Source organism: Dissoconium aciculare (assembly GCF_010015565.1).
Source record: "Dissoconium aciculare CBS 342.82 unplaced genomic scaffold K489scaffold_11, whole genome shotgun sequence".
Taxonomy (NCBI): Eukaryota; Fungi; Ascomycota; class Dothideomycetes; order Mycosphaerellales; family Dissoconiaceae; genus Dissoconium; species Dissoconium aciculare.
Genome location: NW_022984961.1, coordinates 170,315 through 194,843, shown reverse-complemented (window position 1 = coordinate 194,843; position 24,529 = coordinate 170,315). Strand labels below are relative to the sequence as shown.

General features: G+C 52.1%; 12 protein-coding genes across 12 annotated transcripts; 7 read left to right on the top strand and 5 right to left on the bottom strand.

Annotated features, from left to right (window-relative positions):
• Positions 1-106: 106 nt before the first annotated feature.
• On the top strand, positions 107-488 carry K489DRAFT_382865 (uncharacterized protein; the record flags this gene model as incomplete). The annotated part of the gene is made up of 1 exon (XM_033605477.1): positions 107-488. A coding segment is annotated over exon 1 (214 nt), but the record flags the coding sequence as incomplete, so codon positions are not given.
• Positions 489-935: 447 nt separating this feature from the next.
• K489DRAFT_46872 (uncharacterized protein) lies at positions 936-1,671 on the top strand. Its single transcript, XM_033608642.1, has one exon. The coding sequence runs from the start codon at positions 1,039-1,041 to the stop codon at positions 1,513-1,515; it is 477 nt and encodes a 158-aa protein (XP_033457143.1). The 5' UTR covers positions 936-1,038; the 3' UTR covers positions 1,516-1,671.
• A 1,267-nt stretch (positions 1,672-2,938) lies between these two features.
• Positions 2,939-3,277, bottom strand: K489DRAFT_324621 (uncharacterized protein; the record flags this gene model as incomplete). The annotated part of the gene is made up of 1 exon (XM_033601775.1): positions 2,939-3,277. The coding sequence occupies one exon, from the start codon at positions 3,275-3,277 to the stop codon at positions 2,939-2,941; it is 339 nt and encodes a 112-aa protein (XP_033457142.1).
• A 2,615-nt stretch (positions 3,278-5,892) lies between these two features.
• Positions 5,893-6,842, top strand: K489DRAFT_382861 (uncharacterized protein). Its single transcript, XM_033605476.1, has one exon. The coding sequence runs from the start codon at positions 6,032-6,034 to the stop codon at positions 6,575-6,577; it is 546 nt and encodes a 181-aa protein (XP_033457141.1). The 5' UTR covers positions 5,893-6,031; the 3' UTR covers positions 6,578-6,842.
• Positions 6,711-7,207, top strand: K489DRAFT_46853 (uncharacterized protein). Its single transcript, XM_033608641.1, has one exon. The coding sequence runs from the start codon at positions 6,843-6,845 to the stop codon at positions 7,095-7,097; it is 255 nt and encodes an 84-aa protein (XP_033457140.1). The 5' UTR covers positions 6,711-6,842; the 3' UTR covers positions 7,098-7,207.
• A 550-nt stretch (positions 7,208-7,757) lies between these two features.
• Positions 7,758-8,644, bottom strand: K489DRAFT_46839 (uncharacterized protein). The gene has a single exon (XM_033608640.1). The coding sequence runs from the start codon at positions 8,358-8,360 to the stop codon at positions 7,860-7,862; it is 501 nt and encodes a 166-aa protein (XP_033457139.1). The 5' UTR covers positions 8,361-8,644; the 3' UTR covers positions 7,758-7,859.
• Positions 8,645-9,340: 696 nt separating this feature from the next.
• On the bottom strand, positions 9,341-10,840 carry K489DRAFT_412120 (MFS general substrate transporter; the record flags this gene model as incomplete). The annotated part of the gene is made up of 1 exon (XM_033607894.1): positions 9,341-10,840. The coding sequence occupies one exon, from the start codon at positions 10,838-10,840 to the stop codon at positions 9,341-9,343; it is 1,500 nt and encodes a 499-aa protein (XP_033457138.1).
• Positions 10,841-11,660: 820 nt separating this feature from the next.
• On the top strand, positions 11,661-13,128 carry K489DRAFT_382857 (uncharacterized protein). Its single transcript, XM_033605475.1, has 2 exons — positions 11,661-12,310; positions 12,363-13,128. Exons 1-2 carry the CDS (start codon positions 11,675-11,677, stop codon positions 13,002-13,004), a joined length of 1,278 nt encoding a protein of 425 aa, XP_033457137.1. The 5' UTR covers positions 11,661-11,674; the 3' UTR covers positions 13,005-13,128.
• On the top strand, positions 13,118-14,830 carry K489DRAFT_382856 (uncharacterized protein). Its single transcript, XM_033605474.1, has 2 exons — positions 13,118-13,730; positions 13,799-14,830. Exons 1-2 carry the CDS (start codon positions 13,415-13,417, stop codon positions 14,404-14,406), a joined length of 924 nt encoding a protein of 307 aa, XP_033457136.1. The 5' UTR covers positions 13,118-13,414; the 3' UTR covers positions 14,407-14,830.
• A 2,821-nt stretch (positions 14,831-17,651) lies between these two features.
• K489DRAFT_412116 (uncharacterized protein) lies at positions 17,652-18,262 on the bottom strand (the record flags this gene model as incomplete). Its single annotated transcript, XM_033607893.1, has 3 exons — positions 17,652-17,854; positions 17,923-17,958; positions 18,025-18,262. 3 exons carry the CDS (start codon positions 18,260-18,262, stop codon positions 17,652-17,654), a joined length of 477 nt encoding a protein of 158 aa, XP_033457135.1.
• A 1,358-nt stretch (positions 18,263-19,620) lies between these two features.
• On the bottom strand, positions 19,621-20,088 carry K489DRAFT_382852 (uncharacterized protein). The gene has a single exon (XM_033605473.1). The coding sequence runs from the start codon at positions 20,060-20,062 to the stop codon at positions 19,904-19,906; it is 159 nt and encodes a 52-aa protein (XP_033457134.1). The 5' UTR covers positions 20,063-20,088; the 3' UTR covers positions 19,621-19,903.
• A 1,049-nt stretch (positions 20,089-21,137) lies between these two features.
• K489DRAFT_46740 (uncharacterized protein) lies at positions 21,138-22,743 on the top strand. Its single transcript, XM_033608639.1, has 3 exons — positions 21,138-21,697; positions 21,757-21,930; positions 21,985-22,743. The coding sequence occupies exons 1-3, from the start codon at positions 21,416-21,418 to the stop codon at positions 22,675-22,677; spliced, it is 1,149 nt and encodes a 382-aa protein (XP_033457133.1). The 5' UTR covers positions 21,138-21,415; the 3' UTR covers positions 22,678-22,743.
• Positions 22,744-24,529: the final 1,786 nt, after the last annotated feature.

Below are 24,529 nucleotides of genomic sequence, written 5' to 3'. Positions count from 1 at the left end.
GAGGGAATCTCCGAAGACCCGCCCGGCGCGCGCGAGTGCTTGTGTGTGTGTGTGTGGTCGAAAGAGGATCTGTCTCACCATGTATCATCATCCTCATCACCGTGAAATTATTGCATTGATTAGTTCGGTGGTATATATTGGGCGGAGGCCCGACCATCGCCCATTCTGGACGATGGCGCCGCGACCGGACTTTTTTCCACTCCAAACAGCACGCGAGGAGGGAAGGAGGCAGGGGTGGGGGCTTTTTTCCGGATGGATTGTGAGTGCGGGTGCACTTCCCGGGAGACCACGCAACGCGCGTGCACGCGAACGCGCTCGCTCGTATACGCGAGACGGGGGTGGTAGATCTCTTGGCTCCAGATGCTTGGATGGTGAAGATGAGATGAGATGAGATGGAGAAAAGGAAGAAGAAGACGGTCTTGTTCTAGAAGATGGGGGAAAAAATACTGCAGGAGAGCACAACAGTGGAGCATATCCTCCGACGACGACGATGTGACGCGATAATAAAGGGCGAGATGACATTTATCTCCTCTCTCCATCTCTCTTTGTGTGTCTCCATCTATCTCAGCATTAATGTGTTCCCTCATTCACAGCACCAAAACATCACCGTCAAGTGCCTACAACACGCCGCCTCACACACGCCTTCCGACTCGCAATCAGGCAAGGCAGGCGAGCGAGCCTGCGAGCCTGCGGACAAAAAGCAAGTAGAATCTCCCCCCATCAGACAAAGACGGCGAGGTATGAGAATATCTGAAGGAATCGACAAATCCTCCCAAAGGATTGTCCACGTTTTCTTTTTTTTCTCCTGCTCTTCTTCCCTGGTGAACCGCATCGTAGCTCTCTTGCTGTGATTTCACATATCATGCATCTCATGCCTGCCCTGCCCTATCATCATCAAAGCTGGATGGAAGGATTCGAAATCCTCCACCGGGAAGGACCTTTTGCTACTCACCGGAAGAAGCAAAAGTTGCTGTCCGCAAAGGCCGTGCTTGCTCCGCCAGGACAGGAAACAGGAAACAGGAATTAACAGGGTAGGACATGAAACCATCGTTGCTCTCCACAGCTAGTCAGGACAAGGTTGGCGGAGCACTTCCCAGGCGAGCGAGTGATGGCAGTGCGAATGCACCTGTATTGTACATCCTAGCGAGCTGGGTACATACCAACCTCCATGGATGCATGCATACACATATCGCCATTCCCTGCTCGCACACGACGAACTTCGCCCGATCTCCCATCGAAATCGTCTCGAATGACCCAGGCAGCCGGGACCGTTCAGATACAGGAACCAGAAAAGAAGCCGCCAAAAGGAAAAAGGGAAAAACGGGCGGAGCGAACGTCCCGTCGTCAGGGCCTCGGGTGTATGTGTGTGTGCACTGTGCGGTAGATGACGATACTGTAAATCATCATAGTAATAAAATAAACAACGACGACGACCGTCCATCGGGTGGGTTCTATCGTCAGTCGGTTCAGCGGTCCATCCGGGATTTTGTTTTCTCTCTCTACGCGCGAGGATGATGTATTCCAAGGTTCCCTGTTGGTATCATTACTGTTAAGCAGGTATTTAAATAAAATAAAAACAATCCTCGTGACCTCGTGAATGATAATAATAATAATAACAATAATAATAAACAGTTCAGATCTGTACCCCGACCTAAGATTTCAGTACCAGTCCCGTACAGCATAGATGTAGATATATAAAATTGACAAAACAAAAACAGCGGCGCGATCGAGAGATCCTACGATCTTCTTTCTTCCATCTTTTTTTGGTACAGAAAAGAAAAGAAAAGAAAAGAAAAAATACTGCCCTCCCTGCAACGGTTGAGATGTATGTTCATAATCCGCGAGGGACATCATCACCACACCGTAACAACCATGATTTTTCTCTTTGCGACGATGGGAATGGGAATGGGAATGGGAATAAGAATAGGAACAGGAATAGGAATGGGGGAAAGGAAAAAATCTCAGGATATCTCGAGTTGGTTTTCACCATTTTTACGCAAGTGCGGCATGTATCATGCCTTTCATTCCATTTCACTTCGTTCATTCACTTCACTTCGTCCCTCTGCAGCGAGGGAAAACGGAACACGGCGGACGGACGGACGGACGGCATCTTCATCTGCATCTGCATCTCCGGCTTCCAACCTAGGAGGAGAAAATCCAAGCCGGAGGTCCTATGAGGAGGATATCACACACGCGGATTCACGACGGAGACGGGGAGGGAGAGATTTCCAGATCGAAACCGAGGTTTTGAATTTGTGATAATCTTTTCCTCACGAGCGAGATAGGGAGAGGGAGGGAAAGAGTGAGTGAGAGAAAAAGAAAACGAGTGAGGGATGTTTTCGATCTGATTTTCCCTTTCCAAGATTTTCTGCTTCTTCCAAAAAATAAAATAAAAAGAGCTACCCGGTCTTCACCCCTTTTCCTTTCTCTCCGTTCCATCATTCCGAAACGCATTGTTTGGACTCCATCCCGCGTGCATGCATGTGTATGCGTGGGGATTTCCTATCTGGGTTCCCTCTTTCTTTCCTTCCTTCCTTTTGTCGGGGGACTAACTGTCTGTCTATCTGTCTGTCTGTCATGAGGGGTCGTGAGAATACTGTCGAGTAAAGTCTGAGTGAGGTTCAGAGTTTTTTCTTTTTTTTTCCTTTCCTTCTTGTTAGTCGGAAGATGCAAGAATGCCCATGATGAATGTTTCGTCGCAACCAGTGCTCCCTTTTCTTTGTTGCTTTCGTGGCAAAGGTGAAAATGCTTGGGGTTTCCTTTTGTCTCTCTCTCCGGGAGATGATGAAAAGGAAAGAAGAAGAAAAAGAATCCTGAACTTGTGAAATTCTCCTTGCTCGCGATCAGGTTTCCGCATCATCGGGCCCGAGATCAACTCAGAGGGCCCAGGTCGGGGAAAACTTGTCGCACAGGGAGAGACAAGAATAGATCATCCCATCTAAGCCCAAGACCATTCGATGCCGTGCACGCGACCGTCGCCGTTGCTGGTGACCTTGTTGAACAATTGTTGCGGGAGATCGATCGAGCCGACGGCGCACACGGGGCAACGGTCGGTGACCTTGGCCTGGTAGGTCTGGCCATCGAGGCCCTTGATGTTGATCATCTTGTTGCAGGTCGGGTTGTTGTTCGGGTTGGCGGTGCCGAAGCTGTCGAAGATGAGGTGGGAGATGGCCACGACGTTCTCGGAGTTTTGGTTCAATGTGCCGCATGAGCCCAGGCCGATGCTGAAGTCGGTGTAGGTCGCGTCGCCGGTGTAGGAGGTCCCTGGGGCGGCCATGCCACCGGCGCTGGCTCCACCGGCGTTGGCCGCAGGGGAAGCAGCTGGAGCCGGTGCGACATAGGCGGAGGTGGTCGGGGCAGGAGCGGCGGCGGCGGCGGTGGTAGGTTCGACAACAGGAGCAGCGGTGGTGGCCGGAGCCGGAGGAGGGACATAGACGGACGTGGTGGTCGGCGCGGGAGCAGGCGCAACGTAGGTAGAAGTGGTCGCGGGAGCAGCAACGACCTCGGTGGGTGAAGGCTTGGTGGCAGCGGCGGCAGTGGTCTGAGCTGGTGGGGCCGCAGCGTGCTCAGGAGAGTAAGTCGCAGCAGGAGAGTGCTCGGCGGCAGAGGTCTTGGCAGCAGCACCGGCGGCGACCCAGACGGTCTCAGTGACGGGAACAGTCACGATGACTTCTTCAATCTTGGTCACCCAGACGTAGTCGCGCTTGTGGTGTTGGTGCTGTTGCATGGGCACGGCGGCGGCCAAAGCGAAGAGTGCGCCGGACACGGCGATGATGCTGTTGGTATGCATGATTGGTAACGACGAGGATATTCTTTATCAAAAAGAGGCTCGTGTGTTTTTGCTTGGACTTCCAAAGGGTAGACAGTGACCTGTATGAGGAGGAGGAAAAAAGGAGTGTGAACGGTTGGAAACGGTGGAGGTCTGAATTTCTCTTGCGAGACTGAATCGAATCGACTGGCGACTGATATATCTGAACGTTGACGGGTTCTCGGATGATGGACTGCTGCGTAATAGGCTGATTGACGTGGTCGGGCGCAGACGGGAACAATGAGTGGATCTGTCAAAGACCTTTTCTTCCAAGAAGTGACTCGAGTTTCTGTTGAGGGAATGTGAGGGTGTGATGGATATCTGCGTCTTGTGTGTGTGAGTGTGTGTTGTCGTCGTCGGTAGTAGAGACTGTGTGGTTGAGCAGGAAAGTGAGAGGCTGCGAAACCGGGTGGTGTTGTAAGACAAGCAGAGCGTCACACTTTTTGATTCGAATCGAGAGAATGTGGTGATGCGAAGATCAAAGCGAGAAGAAAAGAAGGTGGTGGAGGTGGAGCGACCTCTTTGTATGCAGGTCCAACTGTGTGATGATGGAGAAGGGGAGAAGAAGAAGAGGAAGAAGTCGTCAGGGAAGAGAGAGAGAGGGTGGGGAGGTGGAACTTTGACCTGCCGCCGTGCAGTGCAGTGGAGAGAGAGAGACACACACACAGGCAGACAGCCCGCCCGCGAGAGGGAGAGTGATGGGTGAGAGAGAGAGTGAGGGCGCGCGCGCGTCGTCGGATTCCTTGGGCTCCAGCTTTGTGCGGCACACACACACACACACTCACACACTCACACACGCCCGTCGACAACCCTGACACACACACACACCATCCATCAATTATCATTAATATTATTGTACATACAGTACTCCAAAACACACGAAACCTGTCACGCCTGAGCGGGTCGACAACTTCGGCAGGTTTGCGCCCTCACACGCGAAATTCCATCCTATCCATTCCTCACCCATTCTCTTGCGAGTCCTGTCCGTTTGCGATGACCCGCGCCGGCTCACCTGCCCGCGGCTGCTCCACCCCCCGTTTGGATGCCCTCTCTGCGCTTCGCCTGCGCCCCAACCTTGGGAGGGAAATGGGGTGGAAATGGAACTGCTCATGCTTGCTGATGAGAAGGATGGACCTTGGTCTGCTCAGATTTCAACGGTCAACACGAGATTTCCTTTTCTCGGCGCGGGAGATCTGGCCTTGAACCTCCCTCTTGATTTTCAGCTCGCTGCTAGCGACTGATGAACGATATACATAGATCTGTCCGCACTATCAATTTTTTTGGACATAGCCACAACAACGGTCGATCGTCCAGATCGTCCAGACCTGTGACTACCGTATAGGACAAAGTCAACCTCGCCATGATCCGATGATGGCCATGGTTCATCCGCGCGATCGATACTCGTAGGTCAGAGTCGCATTCATTGATTGTCACGCGCCAAGCATCCACTCAGATGCGCAGTCATCGTCAGCTGAAAGAGAAGGGACTCGGAACCTCTCATCAATGTCACATTGGACCGTGTTGAGGACCTTCCTTCCTTCCTTCCTTTCCGTCTTTCCCTCCCACACAATCAATCACTCAATCCTCCTCACCGATGTTCGTCCATGCTCTCCCGAAATGATAATGTTCCCTCCGTCAGCGGCACCCAATGTCGTGTGCTGTATCAGGTTGTGATGACAAGGGGTACATCTCGCATACACACACACACACACACACACCACACATGAAATCCTTAGCCCGTAAGAAGTGCCGCGCTCCTGGCGAGACGAAACAGGAGAGAGGCGCTTCTCCCGGCTGTCACGTCGGCCTGGACTAACCCCCAAAGGAGCTTGGCGCACGGAGGCTCGCGGCCCGACAGCGAGGTCATCAGCGATGATTGGATGAGTCCCACAGGAACAGGCATCGCTCCCTCTTTTTCCCGCCGATCCGCAGCCCGACACGTCGTTTTCCACAAAGGTTCCAAGGTTCCTTTCTCTCCCATTCCTCTTCGGCCGGCGGAAATCATCGATGATGATGCAAGGGGGAGGGCTCCGGCTTTCTTTATTGTTGTGACAAGTGTCCCACCTAATGCGTTGTCTACAGTAGTCAGGTACCCACTTGATGTGTGCTGGTGCCCTGTCGTCCTTCCACAGGGCAAAAATCCAGGCACGCAGGTCTCGCATGTGATGGGGAGACGTCCCTCGCCTCGTGAGCGAGATAATCGATGGGAGAGGAAACAAAGAAATGTTCGGGTCGCAGTCGTTGAAATTCCTCACTCACCTCACGGGAGGAATCCCCAGTGGGTCCCACTACGACACATTTCCGTGGGTGCCATCAGACCAACCCACAGCGAAGTCCTTTTCCGTCAGCCACCACCGACACCCAAAGGAAAACCCCATTCACTCCAGACCTCTCGCTCCCAACAGCAGTAGGATCTCACCGTCCCGACCATCATCGTCGTCGTCGCGCGGCCCCAACGACGGCGAAAAAAAAGTTGGGAAACAGTTCACGATTGCGGGACACCGATCGTCAGTCACTAGCAATGCCTATAGAGTGGAAGAGAAAAAATCCCCGGTAGCGCACATGCATCTGCGCTCGCTAGCCTTCCTCTACCACGATCGTCAACCATCGTTCGTTCATGTCTGTCTGCTGCAATGCGCGAGCACAACGCTCCCATCCGCCTTTCACGCCGTCGTTGTAGCTGTCTGTCCCACGATCTGTCCCTGTGGCAAGAAGGAAGGAAACAAACCGCATGGCAGGCGAAAACACCCTCTTGAAATGCACGCGTGACAGCTGAACGATTCGGCGGCTGGCTGGAGGGCCTGCGTCCTGCCTCTCCAGCGGACACAACCGCCGCGCTGGTCCTTCGTGTCAAATCCATCACGATGAAGCAGAGATCCCAATTGAAAATTATGAGCTAGTATCAACGAGAATCCGATACCTGTAGATCCCAGACTCGATAGTCCGGTTTTACAATTATACAGCATGCCGCAGATCTTCTTCGCGCGCGCGGGGCTCCCGACAGATATATTCGAGGAGGCTCGCGGGAGAAACAATGTTTCGCGGTTTGATAGACCCACTAGTCTGCGATTCACCTCTTCCTGCTTGCGCCGAGTGTGATCTGATGCGGCAATGTGTCATCGTCATTCTCGTCATGGTGTTGATCGCATCGCGCTTCACCCACTACGAGCAATCGAATCGTGTGGAGGCAGTGATGTCCAACGAAAGTTCACCCGCGAGCGGTCGGGTGCGTGTAATAAGTGAGTGGGTGGAAAATCAATCTCGTCACTTTTGTCTCGCGAATTCCTAGCCCCGCGCACCCAACATCATCCTCATCCTCATAATCATCGTCATACGTCAATCGTCACCGATGGTATCACAGTATCCACCTCACGCCCTTCGTTGGAACAAGACAACTCATTCCAATCCAATAGATCTCACCGCTCCAGAGAGCCAGAAACCAATAGCGCGAAAAACAGACATGCAATAAATTAAAAAGATAAACCATCATCGTCTACAGTAGGTATGTATGCGAGGGAGAGGATCTCCACCGACATTTCGCGGGTGCTTTACAAAACATTCCGCTTCGGTCTTGGGAAAACAGCATCTCATCAATTCCTCCCCCGCCGATTTGTCGAGAGAGAGAAAAATAAGAAGAAAAAGTGGCAGTCCGCTTTGTCGAGGGACAGACCCACATCGAACGGACGAACGAACGGCCCAGGAATTCGATGAGGTAGGTACGAGGCCTGGCTTTGTTTTCCCGCACGAGAGAGTGCAAGCTGTGTACCTACCTAGGTATTGTGACCGACCCGGGAGCTCTGGCGGTCAGCACTGTGGATACCCTCGAGGCTGTATGCGACGGCGGTGATGACGATGGCTTGCAATCAATCAATCTATGATATTATTCCACGACGCTGGCGTGTGTGCGTGTGCGTGTCGCTCCGAGGCTGAAAGGCAGTGCTGTAAAAGCTGTAGCCCAGACGCCATCAACACACCATCGATACCCGCCGTCGAATTGGAATTTTCCGCGCCTCGGGATGATACATCCTGTGATGTGGAGCCCTCCAGCTCACTACTGTACCATGGCAATAGGGTGGTGGAAAGACCACTGGAAAAGATCCTCGACAAGGGTGCCGTCGCCTCTTTGTTCTCGGCGGATTTCTGATTGGTTCGCGCGTTGCATATAAAATGGAGACTCGCTGTCCAAAGTCTGCTCGCTCGCGCGTAAGGCTGCGCTGGCGGCGGGCGGGCGGGCAGGCTGGCAAGCTGGCAAGCTGGCTGCAGCGACGGACAAAAAAAAAGACTGGAGTCGTATAGCCTCGAGTTTCCCGATTGGGCACTTTGCGCTCGCTCGCTCGCTCATCATCGTCAGGCTCTTCTCGGGGGTCCTTTCCTTCGAGTTTTCTCCTCGATGGTGTTTCTCAATGGCTGATGACCCACTTTTCTGTTTTCCTTTGTCCTTTGTCTGTCTGTCTGTCCGCCTGTCTATCCGTCGCATTCGTTTTCGGTGGACTTTAAGATCGAGAAGGCAAGGTGGAAGCAATGGCTGGCATGACAGGATGTCATTCGACATTTCTACGGCTTCCGTGCTCAAGTGTACAATGACTGTCAAACATGGAACCGCATGGTCGTCGACTGCACCATCCTTCGAGCGACGGTGCTTATTGGTATGAGACCACCGCTTTCAACCCTGCGAGATCAAATGACCGTTGAGTTTATCACATGGAAGGGAATCTCATCATCGTCGGTGGAGCAAACACACGGAAGAAACACAGGCGGATCTGATCCGCGGCCATGCGCAGAGGAGCCTTTCGTTGTCAAAGTACCCTCGGAACTGCTCTCGGTTGTGTTCTCGATGTACCTTTCGGGGGCACGTCGTAGGAACACGCATTCGATGTTATTCGTCAACGGGATACTACGGCACGGACTGACCACAGTGATGGTTTGAGAAAATGCCGTGTGATGGTCCCACCATCGGACTTGCTCGGTCGGGTGCGGCTCAAATTGTTCACTGTATCTTCTCTTCTGGAACGCTCCAATTCGACGGCCGAGAATTAGGACTTCTTCTCCAATGCGAGATAGACTGTAGAGACACTGGGTAGGGAGGGTTCAGTCGGCGAGAATACGCACGTTAAGACGGACATGCACTGCGATTATGGCATCGATGGAGATCAGGTGTGTTATTACGGTGCCCTCTTGGGATGGATGCATCTAGGGTTTGGGCTGTCGACCTCTGGAACAACCCTTAGAACCCGCCATCACACAAATTGTACGGATTGTCATCGTATGAACGCCGCATCTCTCACTCGAAGCATGTGCATGTTTGGTGATGAATTTAATGTGAACGTAGCTGCTATATGTTGCTTGCATCGACGTATATGGTCTCTTCCCACATGTGGTCCCCAAAGAATGCCGTTTCCCCGACGACTCGAGACCACTTACAAAAGCGTGAAATTATAGAGAATGCGAACGCGGAACAACATATGGTCGAAGGGGACCATTGAAAACGAATAATATATCCAAAAGATCATGAATGTCAAAAACACCAGTCCGCTACCCAGAAAACGGTCTTTTCGCACGAAGACCAGGTCCGTACTGCCATAATCCCACCATCGCCGGTACACCAATGAACAAGAACAGGAAAGCGAGCAGGGAGTTTCCCCATCCCCATCCCAAAGCATCGTACATTTGATTCGCGAACAGCGGGAACGTGCACGCCGCGATAGATCGGACGAACGCCGTGGCCGCGAGACTACTCGCCGCATATTCGTCGTAACATTCGATGATGTACGCTTGAATGCCCTGATACAGGACGATCCCGCCGAGACCGAAAATTGCTGCGCCGAGATCCGTGACGAACCAGAACACGGTATGTTCCCCCGCCCAGCCGTAGATGAACAGGCCGATGGGAAGCAATATCGAGGCCGGCAAGAGGAGGGGTAGACGATACTCGGGACAGCCCTTGCCGCCTCCTCTCGTCTCCTTGAGATGTTGGTAGATCCGATCGCTGGTCTGGGCGAATATGAGGATGCCGACCAGGTAGCCGACTCCGATGGAGATGTAGTGCAGACCGGAAATGTCCACGGGGTAATTGTAGTGCTGAGGGGATGTCCAGAGCTCCGCAAAGGTTGACAGCATTAAGTAATACACCCCATACTGAAACGCCATGTACAGGGCTAGAACCTGGACGATGGGCTGGAACAGGATCATGCGCACGGCGCGAGTTAATGTTCTTGCAAGTCGCTGAGAGAGGGTCAGTCCTCGCGGCTCTTCTTCGCATTGAGTTCCTTCTGCGATGCACTCCTTGCGGAAGCGTCTCCTCCGTCGCGCAAGCAGGACCGAAGGACACGTCTCCCGCAAGAAAATAAAGGCCAGGAGCTGGACCACTCCATCAGCAATACTCGTAGCCCGAAAAATCCAACGCCAAGTGGTATGCTGGACCACAAATCCACTGATCAAAGGACCCAACACCGGTCCGAGCAGAATCGCGCAGGAATAGCCCGCCAGAGCCTTTCCACGAACCTCCGGCGCCCACAGGTCACTCAGAATCGCCCCTCCCACCGCCAGCGGCGCAGATCCTCCCAGTCCAGCAAAGAACCTCAAGACGATCAACTGCGTGGTGTTCTGACTGAACCCACACGCGAGGTTGAACGCGAGATAGAACAGATTCGACATCTGTAGCACTCGGGCACGTCCGTATAATTCCGCGATGGGCCCCAGAACGAGCGGCCCGATGGCATATCCCAGCACGAAAATCGACAGCGTCAGCGTCTTCACCGAGTCATTCACGATGCCGAATTCGGCGGAGATGGTCTCCAAGGCGGGCGCGACCATGGAGGACGATAGCGGCGACATGAAAGTTATGGATCCGGTGATGAGCGTGAGAGTCCATTTCTGGCGGACGGCCCAATTCCGAGGATGTCCCTTGTCGTCCTCGGTCCATTCTGGTAATGCTAAAGGCTTCACGGCGAGTGTCTCCGAGAGGTCGGTCGTGGCGACATTGGACGGTTGGTCGTGGATGGCATCCTCCCCGTCGGAGGAGTGCTTACTCATCCTGGTGATGTCCGTGACGATTGCTTCGGCTTGTGTTGATCGATCATACGATTCTTGAAGTTCTGGTGCGTGGACAGCACACTGTCTCAGATCAGACGACGATGATTCACAAAAGCGAGCTCAGAAGGCCATCGAAAAGACCATTATCATCGATTGATTACTGCCTCTGAATTCAGCCATCGGCGTCGCTTCCGTTCCTCACTGGCATGTAGACGAGCACAGCATCGTGAAAATGTCCATCATGATGAGCGAAGGTTTTGCATGACGTGCGTGCTCAGGCATGCGAGTCAGCAACAAGTCTAACCCGAGGTCGCTACATCATTATGATCGACTACTGCACTTTTAACCACCGTCGATGTCGATCTTACAACGTGCACGCTGTAGCAGCCGGAATCACGGCACTGCGGACCGCTTAAAAAGTCTCGCTGCAGTTGGTGGACATTCTGTGCATGTTATATCCTCGTTGCACTTTGGCGACACCGAACGCCTTCTTGATTAATCTGGCGACTTACAATTTGACGTTATCCATGTTTGTAACATTTCGTGGAGCCTAGTCCTCTGACCGATGGCGGAGGAAATGTGCTCGATCGCAGGCAGTCTTTCGTCATGATTTTGACATAGCTCGGACTGGCGCGTTCTGGTAAGAGGCTTTGGCACTGATCGCGTTGTCGATCGTTCGGCCAATGTGTTCGGCTTTGGGAAACTCTGTGTGCCTCAGGCGTACCTGAAATCTACCTATGGCGATCACGTGCTGATAACGTATCGGCAGTTCATACTCACATTTGATGATCCTGGCGCGTCAGTGGAAGTTCATCCACCCACATCATAGACGCGATGGTTGCAACCACAGCGCAGGATACTCGACCTCCCCGGCGATTATTCAAAAAAGGAAGCGCCATTAGGCGACCAGCACGATGGACTCAGACGACCAAAACCTTGTCGAATCGAAAAGATGGGCTCCTGCTCAGTCGATGGGAACGAGCCGCGACGGCAGCAGTTGCATTAGACACAACACAACCCTACGACAGATTCGCACGATACGATGTCGAAGTGGAAGTTCCCACCTATGACGATGAGACCTATGAAGCCAGCCTCCGTAATGATGATTGGACCAAGGAAGAGACAGACTACTTGATGGAAGTTTATCGGGAATGCTGTGGGAAATGGCCCGTCGTCGTCGACCATTATTCGCGAGGGAAGGAGCGCTCCATGGAAGATCTCAAGGCTCGCTTCTATTCCATCTCGGCCAAATTGCTTTCCATTGCGACGCCAATCACATCCATGACCGCTGCCGATTACGCTCGATACGAAATTCTGTCCACTTTCAATGCGAGTCAGGAGACTTCGCGCAAAAAGCTTGCTGAAGGACACCTGTATCGTAAGACGGCAGAGGTGGACGAAGAGACGGTATTACTTGGAGAGCTGCAGCGAATCATGTTGAACCAAGCTACACTGGACAACGAGCGCGAGGTATGGCTGAATGTCACCTGTCGCAATGGAATTTGTGCTGACTTAACAACAGGAACTTCGTCGGCGCCTCGATTACCCTCATGCTTCCAGCAACGGCTACCAGTATTCCACATCTACTCAACTTACATCATTATGGCAGACCTTGTACCGAGCAGATCAGATGAAGAAGGCTCCTGCGCGGCTCAGGGCTACGGGCAATCCGGCCTACGACGGAACCGCCGCCGCAACACCGACATCTGCTCGTCCTCGAGAATCCAACGCAGGTCTTTCAGAACCCGCCAGCGCCACTAGCCGACGACCTCGTGACTCATTACCAGGGACTGCAGCAACAGCGACGTCAGCAATATCGGCAGTGGCTACTCCTCAGAGCGCCCTCCCTGCAGAGCTGACGAAAGCGGAGCAAATCCGCTACGGCGTCGTAATGCAGCAAGAGAAGCTCTCGTCCGGCGTCTCATTCGCATCCGACAAACTCTCCAAGCCAAGAATCGCCAAATCAACCATCCAGACGGAGAAGATTGCCGCCGTTCTAACGCATATTGGTGTCCCTGAGCTTATCCCTCTCCCAACTCCGGCGGTGATTGAGCAGTTTGAACAGATCATGACGAAAGTCCATGTCCTGCTTGAAATGCGAAAGATTGCGGAGAAGGAGGAGCAAGAGTTGAGAGTCCGACAGGCCGAAGCTAATGCTGCATGAGGCAAAAGGGTAGACAGGGATGATTGAGAAAAGCGATTTGTGTTTGTGTGCTTATGATACCCCGCCCACCTCATCCTGACAGAAAATAGCAAGATGTTATCCAAAATTCCTTTGACGCAAAAAAGCCCAGAAAGCAAAGCGACACTCTCAGAAGTCAACGCAGCCCGATTTTGTTTGCCCTCGACACCTACCTCCAACGAATGAGGTCAGAATTCACATTTTCTTAAAGGAATGTGTCAAATAAAGGAGTTTTTCTTCGCGTCTCAAAGCTGGATTTTCTTCTTCGGAATGCACGCGCCTGAAAATTAAAGGAACACCGCATATATCTTGGGCGCACCCAAGCATCGAGTGTTTCATGATTCTCCAGCCTACATCGTTTCGAGCTTCTGACATAAGCGAATTGCACCACCATGACGGACCGTGGTCAATATCAGCACCTTGTCGACGAAAGCAGTTCTGACCCAGGAGCAGTCAACGATGGCACGCGTGGCGCTTCTGAAAGTTTCATACTCGACGATGGCTTTCATCTGCGGTTGAAACGCAGACGCTCATGGTTGTATCGTGGGATCAGCTCTCCGATCTGGTTCTTCTGCTTTACTGTTCTGGCTATGGTCATGATTCTTCAAGCTCTGGGTTTGCCGGGAGTCATTACTGTCCTTTCCAGCAAGAATGGCGAAAGCGGGGAGCCTTCCTTTTCTTACGAACGTGGGTTTGAAAATGATTTCGGTGAGTACATCTCGCATCGATAACAAAGTCTCTGAAACATGGAGAAGCTAATCATAACAACGAAACAGAGGAGATGAAATCCGCCATCAACCTGATCCCCCAGCGTTTCAACGGCGCAGTCCGCTCCGGCTCTAACGGCACTCTCAACTTCCACTGGTCGCACTCCTCTAACGAACCCCGCTACACCCTCTCCAGCGGCGCGACCTGGGACGAAGTCGACGAGTCCTGGGAAACCCTTCTGGCCGGCCGCTATGTCAAGCTGCAACCCTCCGAGATCTCCTCCCTCGACGCCGACGTTCTCTCCCCACCTCTGCAGTCCATCGTCGGGCCGAATACACCGCCGGGAATCTACGGCGGACCAGATATGCTTCATAGCCTTCACTGTCTCGACGGACTGCGGAAGAATCTCGATCTTGACCGCTACGAGAAACATATGTGGATGAACGCCTCGCTCCGACGTCTGCATAATGATCATTGCATTGAGCAGCTCCGTCAGGCGGTTCTTTGTCATGGCGATATGACCCCCGTAACAATTCGCCCGGTGTACGACGAGCAAGGCAAGGAAGTCTGGGTCTGGCTGGGCGAGACGGAGAGGGAACATACCTGTCGTGATGGGATGGCGTTGAGGGAGAAATGGTGGGAACGGGGCGCGAGGACGGGGAGGTTGCATCATTGATTGGAATGGCGGGATACGTCAGGGGTTGTCACTTACTGGACTGCTCTGTTTTGATTTCAAGATTGGAACCTTGTCTCATATAGACCTTCGTCATGGAAACTTGGCATACTTGTGGTGAATGGTTGGTCTCACGTTCTTGCTTTGTGATGATGTTTCTTGCAAGAAAAGCCCTCATCTGCCTAGTAGATGAAAGGAATGTTGTTGATCGAGAGTGAGATTTTGAAAAAGCTCTTGCGGAGACCGGTGACGACTGCGATACCGCTGATGATTGATTAAATCGGCGTTGGCCATCGAGGTCTGAAGTGACTGTACATGAAACATCGAAGTGCTGTTCCTGTGGAGAGTGATGGCAACTGCGATGACTCGATAATTTGAGACAATCAACGCCTTGAGGGACTGCGACGAAGCACCCATGAGTTGTCTTGTGTGTGAGCAGTGTAATCCCGGCGATATTGGAATGGAAAACTGGCATTGGCAATTCTGAATGCAACCGTCATCTGAAAAGCTTCACGCCGGGGCGACAGTTCGTGATATCAGTGTGCCATGCTAGCTCTTGCTCCAAGATGCCGCCGTGTCGTCGTTCCGTGAAGTGACATAAATCACTGTCTGTGAGGTATCGCTATTGTGACTTGTCTTGCTCCGTCCGAAGATCGGAAGTGTTCGAAGAAAGCCATAGGTTGATCACTTGGATGAATAAGAACTTGTTGGCAGCACTTCTGCCGATGGAAAGGGACCACGCCTGGCTGCAATTTTGAAAGTTGTGCTGAAAGTCCCAGGACAAGTCTCAAAGATATATGAAGTTGGTCATTTGGAGTAACGGGCAGTCACGCTCTGTCGTTCGCATGATGACAGGACCAGAAATCGTAGTTCGCTCGTTTGTGAGATATGGTGATGCCTGTTCTGTAATCATGTCAGCTCTGAATCAACGTGACGGAGCGCCGCCTCCCGCCAGAAACGACGCATGAAAGAAAGAAAGAGGAAGGAAAAGGAAAGTCAAGGGCGACATGGGCAGTATATATCGCAAGCTTACAGTCAGTGAGAGCAGGCTCCCAAGTGACGAGGATTGTTGTAATCCATGGATCCATATCATCAGGCATTAGCGTGTTTCAAGTGCAGAAGGTGACTTTTATTTCGACTTTTCTCAGCAAGAAATTTCTATGTGAAAGAGGGACCGCGTTAACGGCATGGCAATGGTACAGCAATGGTCCAACAAAATGAGATCGTGACAATGCCATCTCATGCGTACAAGCAGGAATGACCAGCTTGTGACAACCCGAATGGTTCCGACCATGTTTACTCGGAGCAGAATACGACCTATGCCTGCGGCAGTACAACAATTGGGATGGCATGATCAGAGAATGTTCCTTGATCCTGTCGCTACATCCGACCCGCACATTCTTGAGAACAAACTCTGACGCAAATGAAGGCTGAAGTGCTGACTCCGTACAACATCGAGATCTGGGAAATTTTTCCTTGCCAAGTTTGCCGAGATCATCCCTGAGGGCAGTCCTGAGGTTCTTGTATGGCCCGGTCATAGGTGCATTCATCCACAGCGAGTGAAATGATGTGCGGAAGCACGCACTGAACTGCAAACTCGGGTCAAAGAGGTTTGCTGGCTGCAGCAACATCTCATGTCGCTGCTCGGAGTCGCCGATCACAATGGCATGCAGGCAGGAGGTCCGATAGTGGCTCAGCAGTCCGATGAACTCTACCACGGTGCTCGCAGTACTGTCGTCACAGCCAATGATTTGAGGCTTGAAGACACTCTTGATGAGGAGGTTATTGGACGCTTCGTATGTGCAACAAAGGATGTCAACCTGAGTGTCACCAAAGTAAGTCTGGAGCATGTCGCTTAAGTCCGACAACTGCTTGAGAACTTGGGCCGCATCGGATCGCGATGGTGGATCGTCTCCGTTTCGTACAACAAGCGACTAACACGGTCAAATTCCAAGGCCGTCTCCCTATGTTGACTACCCTCAGGTGCTTCTTGCAGACGTCTGATCATCGCAAAAAGTTGGGTGTTGTGCTTGAAACGATCCGTCATTGGAAACCCTGTGCCTGGCTGCCCTCACGCATGAGTTGCAGATCGAACTTTCTAAGAAAGAAACAGACTCTGAGATGTTCCAAGCCGCTACCAGGTCTTGCAATAAGGTCCTCCAGCTTGCAAACCAGTTCATTAACCGCCGAGTCGGTGGGCGTGCACATCATCACACGACGACGGTCGCCGGTAACATTGCCAAGCTCGATATGACCTGCAGCGATAGCGCCAGCATTGTAGTTTTCCCAGTCTTGGGTTTGGCGTTGACCAGAATCAAATCGCTTTTGCAGTCAGGTGAGCCCATGGCGATGGCGAGTTGTTTGCGGATGAGGTGATTGACAACTTGGCGATATCGACGACGACCTCGAGCGATGGGATCTTCATCATTGCTATTGGTAGTAGCGTTTGGCGAGGCTGTGTGGCCTTGGGTACTTTCGTTGCGTTGTGATTTTGCAGCGTGTTTTGGGTCTTCGTTGCATTTGGAATCTTCTTCACGCGGGAAGTCTTTGCGTCCTGGTGAGGCTTGCCCCCCCTGTGAGCATTTGAAGACTTGAGAATCATCGATATCCTTTACCTTGGCTCTGCATAGTGTCCATCCTTGAACCGTGATTTGCATAAGTTGAAACGCTGGTGGAAGTGAAGTAAAGATGAGAGTGAATAAGTTAATGGTGACGAAACCGCGAATTTGTGTTAGGTGCCCAGGTGACGCAGGCAAGCTGGAGGTGCGTTGCCTGCGAAAGCGCCCCCGACAAAGCGGATTGCATCGCGTGTTTCAAAATTGTGCTCCCGGCGAGATCTGTCATGGAGATTTGAGGGAAATCTTGAAAATGCAAACAAATGACCAGATCGAGGCACACCATCTCTAGTCATTTTGGCCAGAGCGCGCATCGTGGAATCGCTAAATACCATCTTTCGCAGATGAGCGTTTTGAACACTCATACTTCACGGGCTCCTCGTAGCAGACAGGCCAATTCATAAACCTCACAACATACCTCGAATTCCGCTAAGAATAAAGCGGATGGTAGAAAGGAACGTGATATTCATTCTTTTAGGCCTAAGGCAACAAAAGTGTCCAGGTTTTCATGAGGAAGCGAACTCGCGCACACCACAAGAGACCTATCTCCGAAAGTAAAATCCTAAAACTCCAATGTATGCAAATTGTCATCCTCGATCGATTGTGATTCTATTGTCCTTACGAGACCATCTCCTACATCGATCCCGCGAGCATAGCGCCAAAGACACCGATGGCAGCCATACCCAAGACATCCATGCCCAATCGTGAAGCGGCGCCAGTCGCCGTGCCGGGAGAGGCGCTGGTGCCGGTACCAGAGCCGGTGCCGGTCTTGGAGGGTGTTGTGGAGGTGGTGAATCCAGAGCCGTTCTGAGTCGAAGAAGTTTGGCCTGAAGTGGCTATGGGAAGCATGTCAGCCATAGTTCGATATTCGAATAATTCCATGATGAATTTAGCGTGTACTTACTGCTGCTACCGGTGCTGGAGCTGGTGGTAGGAGCGGCTGTAATAGAATAGGTCAGCATTCATCCCCAATCGTGCATTTTCGCCCCAAAGTATCACAACTCACAGACTGTCACGCCGGCGTCCTTGCAGACCGCAATGAAGGCGTTCTGGGCAGTGCTGGCGTCGCTGCCACACTTAGAGCTAAGAGTGCTCTGAATGTTGGATGGGCTGCTGCAGATGGACTTGACGTCGCTCGGGTTCTGAGTGGTGCTGATAGCGGCGATCAAGCAAGCGGGAGGTGCTGCTGCGACCTGCGCAGCGAGCATGAAGAGGGCGATGGCGGTGCTGACTTTAGCGAACATTTTGAAAATAGGATTTCTTAGGATAATGAAAGTCTTTGAAGTGTCGAATCGAGAATAATTTGGCTAAGCGGTTCGGTAGGTTGTTAAAGAATGAAAGCGTGGCGATCCGGATGAAGTAGAAATGGCGCTCCTGTAATGAATGACTGTACTCAGAGTACTAGGTGTTGGTGTTTATGATGTTGAAGACGTGTTGGCGATGTCAATTCGCGACTGTTTGAGGATGCGCCGCCGTTCAAGGGGTGTCCTCAGTGTAATCACGTGATTGACGCGTTTCAGTCCTGGTCTGTAGTCGACGCAAGATGCCTCAGGTGGGAGAGATTCGCGCCAGTCAAGCCTCAGGCAATCACAAAGCATTTGGGCCTCTCACCATGCTAACGTGAGTTTATGTGCTCTGCCCGACCGTCGATGTCAAATATATTTCATGCGGAAACCCTCACCACTCCAGTTTGTCAGGCTCATGGCGGCTTGGCTGACATATAGAGTTCAGTCCTGACAGGACTCAAATCGGGTTGAACTTCAAGGGTTTGAAGATTTCACTTACCAGCTGTTTGATCTCGACGCGATCATCACCTCGATCATGCTCACACCGCTGCGATCTCGGTTGATGGGCTCGCAATATACTCCTTGTAGCATGCTCCATACATGACTGCCCGCTCAGCGTCATCGAGTGAATTATGACCAAACGTCATGTCATCCTCTCTGCCATTCCAAGAGCAGCCGGCGTGGACAGAAACGAAGACAGCACAACTAGAGCACGGTAATGTTGTGCCTAGTCGTAAAGGCATCATCGACGCTGCTGTGTTGAAATTGATGTCATTGGACATCGATGAAGATGCAGCACAGCAGTCAGCATCTATTATGCAGTCAAGCTAGTCATCATGCGAAAATCGGGAAAGATAGAATACTAAACCTTCAAGCTCACCACACAGTCGTTCTGACTCCCCGGCTGCCTCGGCATACCGTGTGGTATTAACATACAGCCACACTTTCACAGCCACATGATTTTCAAGAATTGCAATGCTTGCCGGCTCACATGTCCAACAACTGCGCACGATAGAGCATTGATGGCGCCAAACGCAAGACAGCATCAAGGCACTACTGTTTTAAATCTGCCACGGAATGCAACATCCCCCCAAGGAAATTCTTGCGCAAATTCATCAATTGCTGTTCGATATATGTCGAAACCGGTCCTCTCGCTAGAAATGATTGGCCTTGACCACTGTAAGTACACGGTGTCAACTGAATTGGGTGGTGCTGAAGCTTGAATGCCGGTTGTCGTCAGGCTACATGTACCGTACATTTCTGCGGGTGTTAAGTCATTTTCCTTTTGCTCGCTCTCGTTTCGAAGCTGGATGTCTCTGATGAATAAACCTACATGCAGTGCGGGACCGGCGTCGGTCGGTAACAGCTCCGTGGTTGCCACCAGCGAAGAGCGCTTCAACGCTTCTCAAACGAGCGCGTTACAATGCCATTTTGGGGATTCTTGGCGGTTGCGACTGACTACAGGACTCATTGTCGCACGACTCTAGCTTGCGCTGGGATTGACGAGGTACATATATCGTTGGCATTCCAATGATCTGCAAACATCCTCATGCTTTGACACCTGTGGAGAGGGTATGGTAGGTTATTCATGGTGGTGATCTAGGCCATGTAGCGAATCAGCCACTCATATTTTCTGTCACCTGCGCTGGCAATACCTATCAGGGCAAAGGTCGCGAGCCGAGATGTACATCCGCGTACAAATGGTGTCATGTCGTCGAATGCTTCGTCAGGCGCAATCCATACTATGGTCCGCCGCATATGTACCAACCTGAACTCTGCCGACGCAAGACCTTCACGTGAAATTGTGCGTTGCAGATCTCATGGCCTTTTGCTATGCAAGTCCCGCGTGGTATATCTATAATTTTGCACATGGTGCACTCACCTCATGGTCACGCAGCAGAATGGAGATGTCGATGGACAAGAAATCTCCGATCAAATCGAGTTTCTCATTGCGGGGACGATCGTTGTGTAGACGATCAAATCAAAACGTCATAGCTTATACTTTGCAATAGTATGTACAGCATGCATACACTTTCGCTCTCCCCATGGGGACGGATGCACTCATGACAGCAAGTAAGCCAGACCCACACAGCGCAGCGCAACCCGTGCAAGTGAACCGGCTCTGTGCTCATGAATTGTTGTGATGAATGGTGACTAGGTGGGAAGAAGCAAAGTGAGGTCGGATTTACATCTGAGAGCATTGCGGAGAATGTGGGTGATCCCTGTTCCGATTGGCGTTCTACAGCGGCCCGCTCTCAGGAACCCGCTACTGAACGGTTGCGCCCCTCGGCATCTTCTCATGATTTGCAAGAGGGACATGAATTACTCAACCCCCGCCTTGCCTTTTGCGGCCGAAGTTGCGATCCCGCCGTTGTGAAATGATCTGCAAAGCCCGCCAGGGCAAAACGATCATTGGTCAAGACCGCAGAGAACTCCCTTCGTGGCATAACTGATGTTGGCTTTACCTTCGTCATGGAGAAGCGCAACTCCAGCGTCGGGGAGTTCACCGCGCGGTGCAGTCGTTCTCGCCAGTGCTTCTCACCGTTTTGCGGCATAGTGGGTTGACCCTAGCAAGAATCCCTGCAAAGAACTCAACAATAGAGTTTCATCTGGACTCGACGCTTCCTATTTGAGGCTGCTTCGCGACCTTGAACCACCAAACCGCCGCGAGCAGTGCCTGTGAACGGCCGTCGCCCATTTCAACAAGGTTCTCTGCGCTCATCTTCTCCACCGATTCTAATGGACAAGCTTTTACTGCGTTTCGACCATCGGCGTAGCGTCAGATCGAAATTGTACTGTACCAATCCCCAAAGCACTGACGGCGACTTGCTGCCTCACCCACCTGAGTCCCGCAAGACAGCATGCACTGTGCCCATTGTATCATGTGCATGATGGAAAGCCGTTGCCTCGGTGTGTGATGACTCCCGCCGGAGCATGATACTTGGGAACATCTTGTTATGAGAGCGCTCAACGGTTGCCTTCCTCTGAGAAGGATATAAGAATCTGAAATCTCGCTCACCTAGAGTTTTCTTTTCCCCAAGCAGACCGATCCTCCAAAAGACAAGCCTAGAACATCAACGAGCCAACACTCTCGCTACTTCCATCATCAACATGAAGGTTTCTATCGTTGCTCTCGGCCTCGTTGCCGCTGCTGTCGCTGCCCCGGCTCCCATGCCCGAGCCTACCGCCGCCCCCGAGCTCGACCTCGAGGCTCGCCAGGTCGGTGGCAAGGTCCAGGGCTCTGTTGATGGTCTCTCTGGCTTCGTCTCTGGCGTTGTCGGCTCCAGCACCCTCGCTGGCTGCATCGGTGGTGTCCTCCCCAACGGACTCGGTGCCACCCTTTGCTTCCCTCCTCAGTTCGCTCTCCCCACCAAGGCCCCCAAGGCTTCCCGGGTAAGCATAGAACTCCTCGAGCTCAATATATGAATACAACTAATCATATGATTCCTCAGGTCGCCCGTCAAGTCGGTGGCCAGGTTGGTGGCTCCGTCGGCCCTGGCCTGAACGGCTTCGTCTCCGGTGTCGTTGGCTCCAGCACCCTTGCTGGCTGCATTGGTGGCAAGCTCCCCAACGGTCTTGGAGCTACCCTCTGCTTCCCTCCCAAGTTCGCCCTCCCCACCCGCGCTGTATGTATATCGCTTTCATTGCTTGCGGCCCGACAGCTGGCTAACATAAACTAGCCTCGCGATGCTGATGCTGAGGCTCAAATCGGCGGTGCCCTCGGTGGCTTCGTTGGTACCGGTCTCTTCGGCACCCTCTCCGGTGACATCAACACCCAGCTCGAGGGCCTGATCGGTGGCTTCTTCGGCAACAAGGGTACCACCGTTACTGCTGTCAAGCCTCTCCCCAGCAAGGCTCCCCGCGATGCTGAGGCTCAGATCGGTGGTGCCCTCGGTGGCTTCATCGGTACCGCCCTCGCCGGTACCCTCTCTGGCGAGATCCAGAGCACTGCTCTCGTTGGTGTCATTGGTGGCCAGAAGGGCTCCAAGGGCAAGACCGTCTCCGTCTCATTCCCTCTCCCCACTAAGGCTCCCCGCGCTGCCGACGCTGAGGCTCAGATCGGTGGTGCCCTCGGCGGCTTCGTCGGCACCGGCATCTTCGGTACTCTCTCTGGCGACATCAACTCTCAACTCGAGGGTCTGATTGGCGGCTTCATTGGCAACAAGGGTACCACCATCACCACTGCCAAGCCCCTCCCCAGCAAGGCTCCCCGCCAAGTTGGTGGCAAGGTCGGTGGCTCCGTCGACGGTCTTAACGGCTTCGTCGCTGGTACCGTCGATGCCAACGGCATCCCCCACGGCTGCGTCGGCGGTGTCCTCCCCAACGGTCTTGGTGCCACCCTCTGCGCCAAGGAGGCCGCCCCCACTGCTTAAATCATCAAACTCGTTGATGACGCCTTGAATTGAGATTCTTTTTGCAGAATCTATTCTTTCTACACGCGATCGATGAGCTTTTCACGTTTTGATGACCCATCCGATTAAAATGAAATACTTGTCCGCTCTCCCCTACTGTCCGCGATACTTAATCGGTTGCTGCGCGATGGATCCCCTCTTATTAGCTAGGAATAACTGGAAATGAAAGCTTTCTGGCTTGTCATGATGACTTTTCCACTGTCTCTCGCTCGTGATCATTGCTCCAACACCATATGATGATTGTTTCACCGTATCTCATTTGTGTCAACTGTGCTACAGTGTTTAACTTGTGAAAGAACCTCGCGTTGCTCGGAATGTGGGATTGTTGCAAAGTGTGTCCCCGTACTCGCCAGCACCCAATTCTCGCGCAGAATCGACGCGTCTCGACTCTCCCAGCACAATCTCTTCCATTGTTTTGTTATCCAAGTTGGGCGTGATTCCGTCAATTTCACGTTCAACTGAATTTCTCTCATCGAACTCAGAGGCCTTGCGCCTCATTTCATTCAAGTGTAAACAAGACATTCGCCATCTGGATGTCGCAAGATCGCCAACACGCCTCAGTTGACCATGGAGCGACATATCATATCAGTTGGTGCGAGCAGAATTCTGTAGTGCTGCAACACAATGCGTCGCTCAAACATCACTTGACAATCGGTCTTCCGCCGCACACAAGTCTCTGCGCCAGACTTGTAAGACCCGTCTTTTGCGACAAGCATATTCTCGACGATTGGCATTTTTAACGACGCTTCGAGCGTCATGCGAAATGATGGAAGAGGCGATGAAATCGAATCACTGCGAAGCTGCATTGGACAATTAGTCGTAAGAGCATGTGTTAGGCAGGTAGCAATCACAACTGTTCGCTCCAGCAATCCCACTGTACGATCAACACGTGAAGCCGATGCTGATCATATGTAAACCATGGCATCGTCTGTACTTTTCTGAGTGTCTGGGACTTACTGTTGCTTTTCAAGATCTGCTCTTATAAGACATTCCGATCACACTTTACTCTTCGCATTGAACATCTCAACCTGAACCTTGGTACAACTCTGATTACAGGATCATCACTCCGCCTCATTCATGATCATCTCTCTCACTTGGTGAGTTTGTCACCACCTTGACATGTTCACAGTTTGTGGTCAGTCAAAGTCATGTGCTCATGAAGTGGGTCGAACAACAATCGCAACGAAGCAAGCCTTGCCAGAGTAGAACTTCGATGTCATGAAGTCCAACAAGTCCAAAAAGAACGAGAGCAGCTCAGCTTCCATCACAAAAATGCATAGTATGCGCAGAATCGTGAAGGCGGTTGGTCTTGTGCCTCGTATGCTAACTCGCCTAGCAGCTTTCAACGATTCCGCTCGTCAGGCCGGCGTCGATACAATGAGCTCGCGAGAAGATACTAAATCTCCCAAAGAGTCCACGCTGTCGCTCTTCAGAAACAACACGGAAACGCCACCTCCACAGCATGACGATAGTGCTGAAATGACTACTAAAGGGAAATCGAGGAGCGCTAAAGCGGTCGTCGAAGCACATGGGCTTCATGCTCGTCATTATCCAACTATCTTGCGCACCGAAGAATACTCAAATTGGAACGAATACATCTCCCATCTCGTTCACAAAGTCGCCAGGCAAGTTATAACACCAGGTAATGTCAAAAGTCGATATGAGCTTGTCGAGGAACACATATGGAACGATAAATTTTTGATGAAGGTATGGAAGCTTGGTCTATCGAAGCAGACATGTACTGGCCTGGCAGGGGCGGCAGTCAGCTCGAAGGTGCAGAATCTCAGAAAGCAAGAGCTAGCGAAAGCAAATA

Coding starts and splice junctions, on each gene's coding strand:
- K489DRAFT_46853 (XM_033608641.1), top strand. CDS start 6,843: ATGTTTCGCGGTTTGATAGACCCACTAGTCTGCGATTCACCTCTTCCT.
- K489DRAFT_46839 (XM_033608640.1), bottom strand. CDS start 8,360: ATGTCGAATGACATCCTGTCATGCCAGCCATTGCTTCCACCTTGCCTT.
- K489DRAFT_46872 (XM_033608642.1), top strand. CDS start 1,039: ATGAAACCATCGTTGCTCTCCACAGCTAGTCAGGACAAGGTTGGCGGA.
- K489DRAFT_46740 (XM_033608639.1), top strand. CDS start 21,416: ATGAAGGTTTCTATCGTTGCTCTCGGCCTCGTTGCCGCTGCTGTCGCT. Junction 21,698..21,756: donor AGGCCCCCAAGGCTTCCCGG/GTAAGCATAGAA, acceptor ATGATTCCTCAG/GTCGCCCGTCAAGTCGGTGG. Junction 21,931..21,984: donor TCGCCCTCCCCACCCGCGCT/GTATGTATATCG, acceptor AACATAAACTAG/CCTCGCGATGCTGATGCTGA.
- K489DRAFT_382857 (XM_033605475.1), top strand. CDS start 11,675: ATGGTTGCAACCACAGCGCAGGATACTCGACCTCCCCGGCGATTATTC. Junction 12,311..12,362: donor CACTGGACAACGAGCGCGAG/GTATGGCTGAAT, acceptor ACTTAACAACAG/GAACTTCGTCGGCGCCTCGA.
- K489DRAFT_382856 (XM_033605474.1), top strand. CDS start 13,415: ATGACGGACCGTGGTCAATATCAGCACCTTGTCGACGAAAGCAGTTCT. Junction 13,731..13,798: donor TGGGTTTGAAAATGATTTCG/GTGAGTACATCT, acceptor ACAACGAAACAG/AGGAGATGAAATCCGCCATC.
- K489DRAFT_382861 (XM_033605476.1), top strand. CDS start 6,032: ATGTTCGGGTCGCAGTCGTTGAAATTCCTCACTCACCTCACGGGAGGA.
- K489DRAFT_382852 (XM_033605473.1), bottom strand. CDS start 20,062: ATGCGGCGGACCATAGTATGGATTGCGCCTGACGAAGCATTCGACGAC.